The 12978-nt window shown below is 25.3% G+C and overlaps 4 protein-coding genes across 8 annotated transcripts in view; 2 read left to right on the top strand and 2 right to left on the bottom strand.

The window, feature by feature from the left end:
* The window catches only part of LOC105735092 (sodium-coupled monocarboxylate transporter 1), a 7517-nt gene extending 1717 nt beyond the window's left edge, over positions 1-5800 (top strand). Inside the window, exons 2-10 of one of the 4 annotated variants that reach the window (XM_086917344.1) lie at positions 187-327; positions 1148-1487; positions 1872-2097; positions 2158-2225; positions 2490-2785; positions 2896-3114; positions 3241-3424; positions 3575-3859; positions 3966-5800. In XM_086917344.1, the coding sequence (XP_086773470.1) occupies positions 1158-1487; positions 1872-2097; positions 2158-2225; positions 2490-2785; positions 2896-3114; positions 3241-3424; positions 3575-3859; positions 3966-4214 (1857 nt within the window). In that variant the 5' untranslated portion in view covers positions 187-327; positions 1148-1157 and the 3' untranslated portion in view covers positions 4215-5800. Of the gene's footprint in view, positions 1-186; positions 443-1029; positions 1488-1871; positions 2098-2157; positions 2226-2489; positions 2786-2895; positions 3115-3240; positions 3425-3574; positions 3860-3965 lie in introns of those variants that run through there. The other 3 variants (XM_086917343.1, XM_086917342.1, XM_086917345.1) reach the window with 3 other exon arrangements.
* Dus3 (Dihydrouridine synthase 3) overlaps positions 1-12978 on the bottom strand; it is a 27126-nt gene that overhangs the window by 13858 nt on the left and 290 nt on the right. The gene's annotated exons all lie outside the window — the stretch shown is intronic.
* Positions 6359-10334, top strand: myd (stromal cell derived factor mayday). The gene is made up of 5 exons (XM_012484935.3): positions 6359-6863; positions 7304-7757; positions 8103-8366; positions 8571-8752; positions 8846-10334. The coding sequence occupies exons 1-5, from the start codon at positions 6846-6848 to the stop codon at positions 9020-9022; spliced, it is 1095 nt and encodes a 364-aa protein (XP_012340389.2). The 5' UTR covers positions 6359-6845; the 3' UTR covers positions 9023-10334.
* Pdfr (Pigment-dispersing factor receptor) overlaps positions 10464-12978 on the bottom strand; it is a 26625-nt gene continuing 24110 nt past the window's right edge. Inside the window, 2 exon segments of the mRNA XM_012484933.3 lie at positions 10464-11964; positions 11966-11974. Of these exon segments, the coding sequence (XP_012340387.2) occupies positions 11892-11964; positions 11966-11974 (82 nt within the window). The 3' untranslated portion in view covers positions 10464-11891.

Below are 12978 nucleotides of genomic sequence, written 5' to 3'. Positions count from 1 at the left end.
GGAAAATTTATCTTATAATATTATTTATGCATATTAATTGAAATACAATTGAATAAATTTATATGCATCGTATCGTATATATGGATCAAATTACAGTATTGTAAGAGATCTCCCTTATTCTGTTACTCTTTTTCTATACTGTTTATATAAACTGGACCTGTTCGCCTTTGAATTAACTGGTTCTAGCCAGAGACAACCAGATTTCTTAATGATGATCGAACGCCGGTGTTAATACCACAACGATGGTGCAAATCCTACTAAACAATTACATCCATTGGTGGAGCATATATTCAATAATCACATCATTCCAACCAAAGCAAGCATACAGTGCGTTACACTTTGCTTACGTAAGAGAATGAATCGGTTGACTAAACGATATTGCATCCATTCAGTTTGTGTATATTCATATCTGATCGATACGCACAACTATTATGATTTTCAGGTTAGGATTCAATGGAAGAAATGTGAAACGTAAAAAATGAAAAAAAAAAAAAAAAATATATATATATATATATATATATATATATTATATATATATATATATATATATAAAGACATGATTGTATCAAAATATTTCAGAATTTTTAATTTTATAAATTTCTTCAAATATTATTTTCTTCTTTGAGAGATTGATCTGGAAAAAAATATATAATTAAACAACAGAGGAAAATATGATATATAAATCTCATAAATAATATTTCAAAAAAATTTAAGAAATAAAAAATATATTACTAGAGATTTATAAAAAATTATAATTAAAAAATTAATAATAAAATTTCAACTTTTCGATAAATTTCATTGATTTGATTTGAAAAACGAAATATAAGAAAATTGATACTAAAACAGATTCGAATAATAGATTAATCTAGATTGCGCGGAAGTGTCGATCAATTGTGTCTTTCATATGATCCTAGATTTATAGGAAATACTATATCGAATATCCATAAATGCGGCTCAAGGATATTGAATACCAAGTACAATTGGCATTTTCCATCGATTATTTTACTTACGAATTTTTTCTTCATCTTCATAATCGATATTAAAACACATTAATATAGAATCAATTAATATAGAAAAAGATTACATATAAAATATAAAATAATCTTCTTAAAGAAGAAAGTGAAAATTTTTTGTCCTTCTGTTCAAGCTCCTGAAAGATGAAGTCGCGTTTTCTGGTATTATACTTCTTCTTGGCTGTTTCTTCAGCAGAACAACGACCATCTGAAGATGTACATGAAATACACACTGAGAAATATTCGCTTCTTTATTATTTTTCATGGGTTGATTATACGGTATTGGCTGCAATGTTAATAATTTCATGCCTGATCGGCACTTTCTATGGTTTCATCGCTAAGAAGCAGGAAACCAACCAGGACTTCTTGCTCGGAGGTTCGAGCATGGGAACATTTCCAATGGCAATGTCTCTCGCTGCTAGTTTCATTACAGCTATTGAACTCCTAGGAAACCCTACAGAGATGTATAAACATGTATGTTTCTCTTTTTTTATTTGTTTAAATATTTTAAACATATTGCTTTAGAGAACAGTAGAATCTAAAAAAAGAAATGGTGATTACTTCAGTATGGCAATTGAAATTCTGGAATATTTTTTTCTTTTACCTTTTTACATAATTTTCGTTTTATATATTTTTATTTTTTAATTTTTCTTCTCATTTCTATTTTCTTTTTTTCTTCAATATTATTTCTTCTTTATTTCAATATTACAATATTTCTAATCTATATATGTAATCAATATATTTAAAAATATTTTCTTTTTCTTTTCCTAAATTACTGTTAAATAAAATATTTAATTATAAAACTTTGATTTCGAAGAAAATTGCTATTATACTTGAAAATATTTTTTAATTTCACAGGGCACTCAATTTTGGATGACTTGTCTGGCTTTTATTTTCGTTGTACCTATTACTTCCTATCTGTACCTGCCTGTCTACATGAAGCTACGATTAACCTCGAGTTATGAATATTTGAATCTTCGTTTCAATCAATATTGCAGGCTGCTTGCCGGTGGTCTCTACATGTTACAGATGATCTTGTATACATCTGTAGCCGTATACGCGCCAGCGTTAGCTTTAAGCCATGGTGAGTAACATGATTCAATTAATCCCCGTATTCCCTTGATTTATTCTTCTCTTTTTACAGTTACAGGTTTAAACACTTACATAGCCGTCACTCTAGTCTATGTAGTCTGTATCTTTTATGCCTCGCAGGTATCTATTGCTCTTTTTAATTTTCTTTTTGCAAAAATATGTTTGATATTTATTAATTTCTTTTAACTTTAATATTTTTATTTTTTTTTAAATAAAATATTCATCATCATGTTTTCTTTTTAAAATTTTTTTCTAATTTTGCCTTTTTTCATCTTAAGATATTTTTTCTTTTTTATCTTCTTCCTTTCTTTTTCTTTAACACAATTCTATCGAAATTTCAATTCTCTTCAATTAATCTTCGTATTTTTTTTTTTCTTACATCAGGGTGGAATGAAAGCCGTCATAATGACGGACACCTTCCAGGCAGTAGTTCTTCTCGGTTCCCTTTTTCTCATAGCTGGATACGGTCTCTCCTGGGCAGGAGGACCTTCCTCAATATGGCAAGTCAATGAAGAATCTGGAAGAATAGAGTTCTTCAATATGGATCCTAATCCAACCGTTCGTCACAGTTTTTGGAGCGTGGTGATAGGTGGAACCATATACTGGACAACGATGTTTTGCAGTAATCAAGCTTCCGTCCAAAAATATCTTAGCGTTAAAAGCATTAGTCAAGCCAGAACGTATGTGTCTTCAAAAAAAAAAAAAAAAAAAATTACTAAAAATAACAAAAAAAAAATGTGTTAAATATAATTTTACTTCTAGAATATTTTAACTTTTCATTTTATTGCAGAGCTTTATGGGTATCTGCTTTTGGTATGATTGTAATATATACCATAAATTTCTTGACCGGTATGATACTTTATGACACTTACAAAGACTGTGATCCTCTCTTGGCTGGTAACATAACTGGCCAAGATCAATTATTGCCACTATACGTAATGAATTTCATGGGTAATCTTAAGGGCGTACCTGGTTTCTTCGTTGCTGGAATCTTCGCCGCTTCTTTAGGGTATGTTTTATAATTTCTTCAATTTCTTCTTTGAAATTTGATTAAAAAATATTTTTTTTTCTCTTATTTAGAGAATTTTTGCGAAAAAATTCTTAAATGAAAAAATATTTTTGGGATATTTTTCAGAACCGTAGCAAGCGCTCTGAACTCATTGGCAGCTATAACTTGCGAAGATATTTTGCAAGGATTATTCAAGATTGATATGTCTGCGAGAAAAGGTGCAATTTATGCTAGATGGATCAGTATCTTCTTCGGAGCGCTTAGTTTTGCTTTGGTTTTCGTTGTGGAACAACTTGGCAGTGTTCTTCAAGTATAAATTTTTTTCCTTTCGAAAACTACTTTTCAAAATTTTCAATATAATTTTTTAATTAAATTCATATTTAATGCGGATATAATTTTGGGAGCATTCATTTTAATATCTAATGAATAATACAGAGAGTGAAAATAAATTTTAAATTAGGTTGCATTATCATTCAATGGTATGGTTGGAGGCATCACACTAGGATTATTCTCTTTGGGGATGTTCATCCCATGGGCAAATGCCAAAGGCGCAATTACTGGTGCCATCATCAGTTTGGCAATTGTCCTGTGGATTGGTCTGGGGGCTCAAATTGCTGTTTTAAACGGACAAATTCATTTGGACAGCAAACCTGTGTCAATTGATAAGTGCTCTAATAATAGTTTAATCACAATTTTCAATCATCAGTCAAGTTACAATTATAATGAAGCTTATTCCATATATAAAGTAATTATTAATTTTTCCTGCTCTTTTTATTAAAGAATAAAGATTCTTACAGATAATTAATTATTTATCAAGTAAAAATTCTAAAAATTAATTTTTTTTATTTCAGATCAGCTATTTATGGTATAGTGCGATAGGCTGCATCCTAACAATGTTGATAGGTGTGATTATAAGCTTTTTCACAGGTGTTCAAAATCCAGCTGATCTTAATCAAGATCTTTTGAGTCCACCTATTGCTTCTTTGTTTCATGTGCAGACAAAATCGTGTGCTAATAAAGTACATGGTATCACAAACTTTGGTCTGGAGTTAGATGATGAAAAATCTCAAATGGAAAATGCCAAAAGTCCAAAGACATAAAGAAAAGTATCTATTATGTATGTAAAAATCGATTTTGCAACTAAAAGTTGCATTCTGAGTGATTATTTGAATGAACAATTATTTTAGAAAATTATATGAATATTTTAGAAGATTATAAGGATATTCCAAAGAATTGTTTAAAAGTAGTAGTTCCTAATATTGTAACAGTCCATTCATCATTTTTATTTCTTTAAGGTTGTTTTATAATAAGCTAGAAATATTGACTGCACTAGAAAACTCTATGTGTTAGTTTTTAATGGAGCTTGCTGAATAGTGAATTTATGAATACAGAAATGATCTTGAATTCAGTTTCTGAGAGTTAAGTTGTACTTATTACACAAAGTTCCATATGTAATTTAGTCATGTTAGAAATTTAAGTTTTTTCAAGTACAATTATAAATTGCTTCATTCTGATAAAATATGATAAATTAAAAAAATTGACTATTAAGAATTCTATCTTGACAACTGAAAAATATATAAGAACAGATTGTAAATTTGAAGTTTTAAAATTCAAATGTTACAGAATGAAGCATTATATACAGATAATTAAATCAATCTCTTTGATAGAGATTCCTTATTTCTTTAAGACTCAATTAAATACCTTTTAGAGTATTAATCATGAAAAAAAATATTATTTATAGAATAAAGCAATACAATAAAAATAGCCAGTGCATATTCCATTCAGGAATTAAATATTGTTAAAAATGAAAATAGTTTGTTAATTTAGAGAGAGACTATTTATGGATAATCAGAGAAGACTTTTTGCTAGGAGATGACTTGTAAAGGCGTAAAATAGTTTTATGGCGCTAGTTGTTATATCTACTATATACTTAATATATTTTGCGAATTTCAACCATTCCTGAGCGAGAAAATTCTCATGGGCGGGCAAATTTTAAAATAAAATTATTATATTTCTTTTTATATATTTTAATTATATTTAAATATCTTTATATTTATGAAGAAAAAAATATTTTTATAGTCTTCATAGATTAAATTTAAATAATAACTTTTATTTTAAATTTATTTTATCAATTGAAGCATTTTCTCTTCGTTTTGACATTGAAAAAATATTTATTTTTATAAAGTACAATTTTTTTCATTTAAATTTTCATTAAATTTTATCTATTTTTTTTAAATATTTCATAAATATAATTTAATATGTCAATTTTTCTATTCCAAGAAAAAAATTCAATATTGATTTTATAATAATTTATGCATTTTTCTTTAGTTTTTTAAAGCAACTTCCGCCCCGAGATGCTTCTTTCGCGACGAAACATCGACAATTTGTTTAAGAATCTCCTTTTTAACACCTTGTCAACTCTGGAATGGTTTTTCCCCTCTTTTCTCCTATATCTTCTTTTTTCTTTTTTTTCTTTCGTTGTCTTTTTTTTTTTTTAAATTATCGTGGAGATGAAAAATCATTCTTTCACTTGACTGCGGATCTGTACTTCGTTTTTGCGAGATTATTTAAGTAATTAAGAAAAAGAATATATACGAATATGTTTTAAATAAGTTTCTTCGTTTCTAGATAAAATATTTGTATATAAGAAGAAAAATATACGAATTAAATAGATTTATTAAATCCATCTTTATTTTTTTAATTTCTATTTTTTCTTTTATATAATATTTTTCTAAATAAATAAATTTTTTTATATCATTATTAAATGGACTTCATTCCTTCTTTCATTCACTTTAAATAAATAAAATAATATAATAGAAAAATAAATAAAAAAAGCAATAAAACAATATTAAATAAAATAAAAGTAAGATACCAAAGATGGAAAAACAATCAAATCTTTAAAAAAGAAATTAGATACTTGTTATAATTAGATAAAATATCAATTTTCCAAAAAAACAAAAAATTTCAAAAGTAAAAAGAATAAAAAGAATAAACGTTTCTTAATAAAATTTATATTCTCATCCAGAAATAGTAAAGATATTAATTTTAAAAGAAAAATTCAAAAATTAGTGCAATTGATCAAAAACAAGAGGAACAATTATTATTACTATTACATTTTAATTATGAAACAAGAGACTATCTCTATTTGATTAGAGAGACAATGATAGAGATAAGGATAAAAGTGGAACAAAGAAGAGCAGAGGAAGAGAGAGGGTTATAGAGAGAAAGGATACGACAGTGAAAGTGGATCAATACGCCGTTAACGTTTCGCCATACAACGTGCAACTAGACTTCTCCTCAAAACTTACCTTTTTTGTCAAAAAATAAGAGAATTAATAGAAGATCAAATATATTTACAGTGTCTTTAACATAAATTTTTTTTAGCTTAAGAATTATTTACCTTTTGTCATTAGTTTCTGTTCCATTTCTTGTTCAATGTTTTTCTCAAAGTGCATGCAAGATTTGAGTTCATTTGTGAAATTGTTGTTATTAATTGAAACAATTTGTCAGTGCATATTGAAATGTTCGTGCTATCATTGGTGTGAATAGTGTTTAATGCAGGGACCTGTAAATGACAGATTTATTATTTGTGATGGCAATGGGTTGATAAAAATGTTTCTTCTGAGACAGAACATGTAACTGACAATGATTTAAAGATAAACATATAAAGTTGGGAGAATTAAAAATGCATAATGGTTTATAGTGATTTTGCATTATAAATTTAAACAGTCATGTATTTTTCCTATTTTGTGAGTAACTTGGGATACTTTTCTTATCTATTTTTTTTTTCTGTTTCTTCAGAACTTTTTTAGTAATAGTTATTAGAATTAGTTTCAAATTTTTTCAAAGATTAAGAATTTTTAAAATTTCTAAGACTTTTAAACTTAAGAAAGAGAAAAGAAGAAAGATAAAAATTTAAATCTTAAAAAACTTAATTTCTTGGAAATAAATATTGAATTAAAACTCTTTTTTCAAGATCCATTTTCTTTCATAAATATTCTTAAAATTTATAAGATTCTAAGCTTATATAGAAAAGAAAAGAAAAAAAGAAAAAGATCTATCTATTATTTCAGTTCTTTAGAAATAAATGAACTTTGAATAAACTTCAAATTATTCCTTTTAACAAGGAATATCAATCTCATTTTATAAATACACAAATATTTCATTTTTCTTAATCATCTTTTCACAGATACACAAAGTCAATTGCAAGCCAGATTTGCGATGCTTCCGATTTATCCGGTGGACAATCCTTGTGCCTTTCGTTATCTATTTGTCTTTACTCTTTTTCAAGTACAATAGAAACGTGCCCTTAAAGAGCTTAACGTCCACCAGATCTATACAAAATGATAAAGGATCTATGACTGAGAATCTTTTCATAGAATTGGAGGCAATGACGATTAACAAAAGAGATTTGGAACATTACAAGGAAATAGATCAGAATATAAAGAATATAGAAAAGAATCAAGAAAGTTCGAGAATATTACTCGAAGATATATTTCAAAGAGCTGATACCGATCATGATCAATTGTTAGATATTCAAGAATTGGCCAGATGGATTCATACAAAGATCACGGAGCATATAAGTCGAGCTATGAAAGAGAATATCGGCTTATTCACTGCAATAGATAATAATCCTCGAAATGGTAATTAATCTTTTGATAATAATTCTTGGAAAGATTTTTAAAAAATTAAATAAATATTGTATTTCTAATTTAATAATGAATGTGATTATTTGAAAAAAAAGAAACAATTTAAAAAAAGACTAAACATAAAATAATTAAAATAAAACTTTTAAAATAAAAAAATATACAGATTAAAATTTCTTCTTCAGTAGAAGAAATTTAAAAAATTTAAAAAAGCAAAACTAAAGAGGAAAAAAATAAAAAATACTTTCTCATATTACAAATAATATGAAAAATAAAGAAATAAATAAATAATAGAAAATGTGAAAGAGATTTTAAAGATCTTATTACATCTTAATATTCCAGGCGAGGTCTCGTGGGAAGAGTATCACGCGTACTTTCTCAGATCCCACGGATTTCCTGAGAACTATGTGAGCTCGCATGATAAGAAGCACAGTGACATGTCACGAAATTTGAAAGAGAATATAATGAGAGACAGAGCCAGATGGTCGGAAGCAGCCAGAAATGATCCGGAAAGATTGGCACTCGACGAGTTTTTGGCTTTTACTCATCCTGAAAGCAGTCATAGAGCATTATTACAAATGGTTGAAGATCTTTTTGAAAAATTCGGTGTGGAAACTTACTTCTTTATAAAATTATTTCTACATAAATTACCAATATTATGTTTTTTTTTCATTTTTTCCTCTTCATAAAGCATTAATTTCATCGATTTTGCATTTTTTAATTTTTCCAATTTCTTCTTCGTGATATCTTATCTTGCAATATTAATAACAATAAATTTGTAATTAATTTTTATATTTACTTTTATTTTAGATCGCGATGGAGATGAACAATTGACAGAAGATGAGTTTTCGGATTTACCTGCAGAAGGGATGGGTTTAGAATTAAAAGAAGATAAACACGAGATAATAGGCGGAAGTGAGGACAGGCGAAAGGAGTTTAGACATCTTATCGACAAGAATAAAAATGGAAAAGCCGATAGAACAGAGCTTCTGGTATATACAACCATTAAAGCAATTAGACAAAGAAAAAAAAAAGAAATAAAAATTAAAGATAAAATAATTATACATTTATTCGTATTATTTCAGATGTATATAGATCCAAGAAATCCAAGGCACGCCATACAAGAGGCCCAACATTTAATCAGTGTGTCAGATACCAATTTAGATGGGAAATTGAATTTATCTGAGATTCTAAGCAAAATGGATCTGTTCCTAGGCAGCAAAATGGTAGACACGGAAAGAAGTTTCCATGATGAGTTTTAAATAATCAGAATTAAAAGGAAATTAAATTTGAATAATCATCGAAACAAAAAGATGAGGATGCTTATTTAATATTCTAAGAAAAATTCCTATTTTTCACAAAAATTGGGTGCCATTTTTGCAAATGAAATAATCTCTTAAATTAAAATTCTCAAGAGTTTTTTCATAAGAGATTTTTTTGCAACAAATATGCACTCAATTTTAGTTTCACAAAATTTCTTTTAAGAAAACTTTTATTGTTACCGAAACAGACAATATTTATTAGCAATATAGGATAGGATTAAAGATCTTCATTAAAAGATCACTATGAGATTTTTGGAATAAGAAAAAAAATCTGAAAAATATTTTACACATTTTTTATCTAAAATATTTTTTTTAATTCTTCTGTCTAAATAATTAATATATTAAAAATTTAAATTTCTTTGTGGAGTAAACTGTCTTTTGTTAATTACTTAAATTCAATAACGATCAATGACCAATTACTATAGTTTTTATTTAAATTTTAATAATTAAGTAGTTAAGATTGAAAATTAAAAATTTATATTTTCACGAAAGGAAGCATTTTTCTGTTATTTTTTTCTTGTTGTTACTCTAGCATAGAATTCTATTTTTCTGCTGAAAGAGTTATTTCTCTTAAGCAAGTAAATCGCCAGTATTAATTTTAAACACTGAATTTTGTACATTTGTTCAAAAACACAGTGAACAGTTTCACGGGTTTTGAAACATGTCTGTGATCTAACATAAAATTTTCTGTAGATTGAGATTAATAAAATTATTAATCTACAGAATTATTTTATTGATGAAAAAAGTTTTTTATATTATAACTATTTTTGTAAAATTATTTTCAATTCTTTGTTATTTTTTTAAATTATGAAAAGTTAATGAAAATAATAGTAAAGTATAAATTATAAAATTATAAAAATTGAAGAAAACAATAGGGGATAAATTAGATCCGTCCTTTTATTAAATTTCCGCGATTATTTAATAAAACTTTTTTTTTTTCATTTTTCTTTTAAAGCTTTAAACTATTAATCGATCAAATTTTTTTTTACTATATATATATATATATATTGTATATTGTGTGTGCGCGCGTGTGTGTGTAAATAGAATTAATTTGTATATTTAAAAATTATTTATATAAATGTGTTTAAGTATATGTATATTCACGTTGATCTAAATTTGTTAAAAAAAATAAAATAAAATAAAATAAAAAAAAATTATAAATGTTCCTTTTTAAAGAAATAAACTTATACTTTGTAGAGCGTGTTTTTGTACAATTTACAATGGCAATAAAGATTGTTTTCAAGTATAAAAATATTAATTCTAAATATTTCTTATTTCACAATTTAATTTAAATTTCAAAGAAATTAAATACGAAAATTATAAAAATTATAATTATTAAAAAAAATATATATATTTTCTGAAATAACTGATGCATTAAGGATTATAGATTTCACGATAATTTATTTACATCTTAAAAAACGCACAGCTACAAAGTTGTACAAGCATAATGATGCATAATTATTTATGATTAATTACTCTGCGGCTTCTGATAAAGCCTGAAAACATTATTCTTTTTTGCAGTAATCAGTCTATATTCATAAAGAGAATGTTGCACAAATATTTGATAAAAATTATTTCTTCAAAAAATAATCATTCAATTTTCCATTCGCCTAAAATAACAATATAAAATAATAATACTAGAGACAATTATTTCTTCAAATTTTTAGATCCTTCAATTTTTATCATTGTTTATATAATAAACACTGGAGAAAATATATTTTCGAAACTTCAATTTCTTCAATTTTTATTTCCTTTATTAGACTGCCTCTAGTATGATTCTTCGATAAAAATTATATTTTCTTTATAAACATAAGATAAATTACAGAGATTTATTTTTTTCTAAAACATTCAATGATTCTGAAGAAGGAATGTTTTTAAACTTTTATGTATATAATTTTATATTATTATTTCCCTGATTGTTCTTTATATGTATATAGATTGAAATTGATTTCTTTTTCCCCAAAATATGATGCATCGTTTGATAAAATAATAAAGTATATAGTATATTTCGTTCATTGTATCAGATATATAACATAGAAGATGCAAATTTGATGCGTATTATACAGACAACAAATATATTAAAAAGTACAAATAGTGTATATATGTATATATATTAAGTTAAAATTATAAATATCGCTTTGGTATTTTTTTATTTTAAATAAAGATATAAAAAAATAAATTGAATCTCAGTTGAACTTTGTTTTTATAAATTGTTCTTAATACATACATAGTATACAAATTATTGTTACTTAAAAAATTGACTCCATGAATTTTATGGATTTTCAGTAATTTTTTAAAATATATACTTAATTTTTATGTTATATTATTTACTTTAAATAATTCTTATTAAGAAAATGAACAAAATATATATTCACAGGATTTATTAACTTTCAATAATTATGATCAATGATTCTCTTATTTCACTTATTTCTATTTATTCAACGTAATTTTACCTTATATTAATTTATTTCTTCAATATTTCAATAGAAAGATTTTAAATTCTACATTTCCATTGATTGTTCCATTATTTTGGAAGATCCACACAAACACTTTAATAAATTATCAATTAACATCTTATCATGTTAATATATTTTACAATGACCATATCATTTTATTCTATTAAAAAATTCAATGATCATGTCAATCAAAAGAAATTTAAGAACATTTAAAATTTCAAATAATTCAAATTCTGCAATGGATAATTATTATTATCATTCATCATTGTAATCAAATCACCAATTGAAATTCAATTTTTGAATTTTTAAACAATTTCAAGCTGATCAAATATCTTCATTATCTAAAAAAAAATTCATAGCCCATCTTCATGATCTGAGGGGAATTTGGAAACTTCTGTCCAAGATTGAGGAGTCCAAAAAGGCTCTGGTCAAACAGCTGTTCTGAAACCAGAAATGATGATGGTTCCAAGAAAGATAAATTTCTGATAAGAATACTCTTTTCACCATGGAACATAAATTGGAAAACAAATTTTTTTTAGAAATTTATCTCTGTGAGATGAACAGACAAATATTTAAATTTTGAAGAAAAACTTGAAATAAATGAAAAGCTTTATGAAGTATATATTACTGGTAAAGCATATATTACTGTAATAATAACTGATTATGTTTAATTAAAAAATTGTTGTCATAGATATGTTTTAATTTTTTTTAATATTTGCTAAATGAAACAATATGTTTATTATTGATGTGTGAAATATTTTTGATGAAAATTTATTCATAACAAGAAAAATTATTGCAATAAATATAAAAATGAAATTCAAAAAAAAACAATTGATTTATAAAAATTGAGAATTTTAAAGAAATATTGGATTTTATCATGCAAATAACTAACAATTATATGTATATGTATAACTATATGTATGCATTAATAAACATGTAAATTCTACATGCAATAAACAATGCATTATAAAAATTGTATTAAAAAGCTATAAAGCTTTAAATGAAAAAACAAAAATTATTGAAAATCATACAAGAGAAGAATTTTATGCGAAGGAAAATTTTAAAACATTTCATATCAATGAATAAAATATAAAAAAAACTTTTAGAAAACGAAACAAAATATAATTAAAAGTCTATATTTTAGAGATTTCAAATAATCAAAAAGAATTTAAAGAAATTTTAATAGATCCAGGAGGAATTGTAAGAAATTCAAAAACTAAAAAATACAAAAAGAATTAATTTTAAAATAATTTAATTAAGAGAAGATTGAGAGAGCTTGAAAAAATTCACTAAAGTTTCAAAAAATTCAATAAAGAGATAAAAAAGAAAAGATAAAAAATCTAGAAAGAACTAGGGAAAACCAGGGAGAGCCAACAAAACTCATGGAGATTCCTCCATGAACTCCAAAGCTTCCAAATCTATTATATTTTCACAAAAAGA

This window comes from Apis florea, unplaced genomic scaffold, assembly GCF_048593485.1.
Source record: "Apis florea isolate Af1SG1 unplaced genomic scaffold, ASM4859348v1 contig_2201_pilon, whole genome shotgun sequence".
In the NCBI taxonomy this organism is placed as follows: Eukaryota; Metazoa; Arthropoda; class Insecta; order Hymenoptera; family Apidae; genus Apis; species Apis florea.
This window is presented reverse-complemented; position numbering and strand designations above follow the sequence as displayed.

What these genes read in the sequence shown, in the direction of transcription:
- myd (XM_012484935.3), top strand. An exon ending in AGATAATAATCCTCGAAATG is followed by an intron (nt 7,758 to 8,102) that starts GTAATTAATCTT and finishes TTAATATTCCAG; the next exon opens with GCGAGGTCTCGTGGGAAGAG. An exon ending in CCGATAGAACAGAGCTTCTG is followed by an intron (nt 8,753 to 8,845) that starts GTATATACAACC and finishes GTATTATTTCAG; the next exon opens with ATGTATATAGATCCAAGAAA.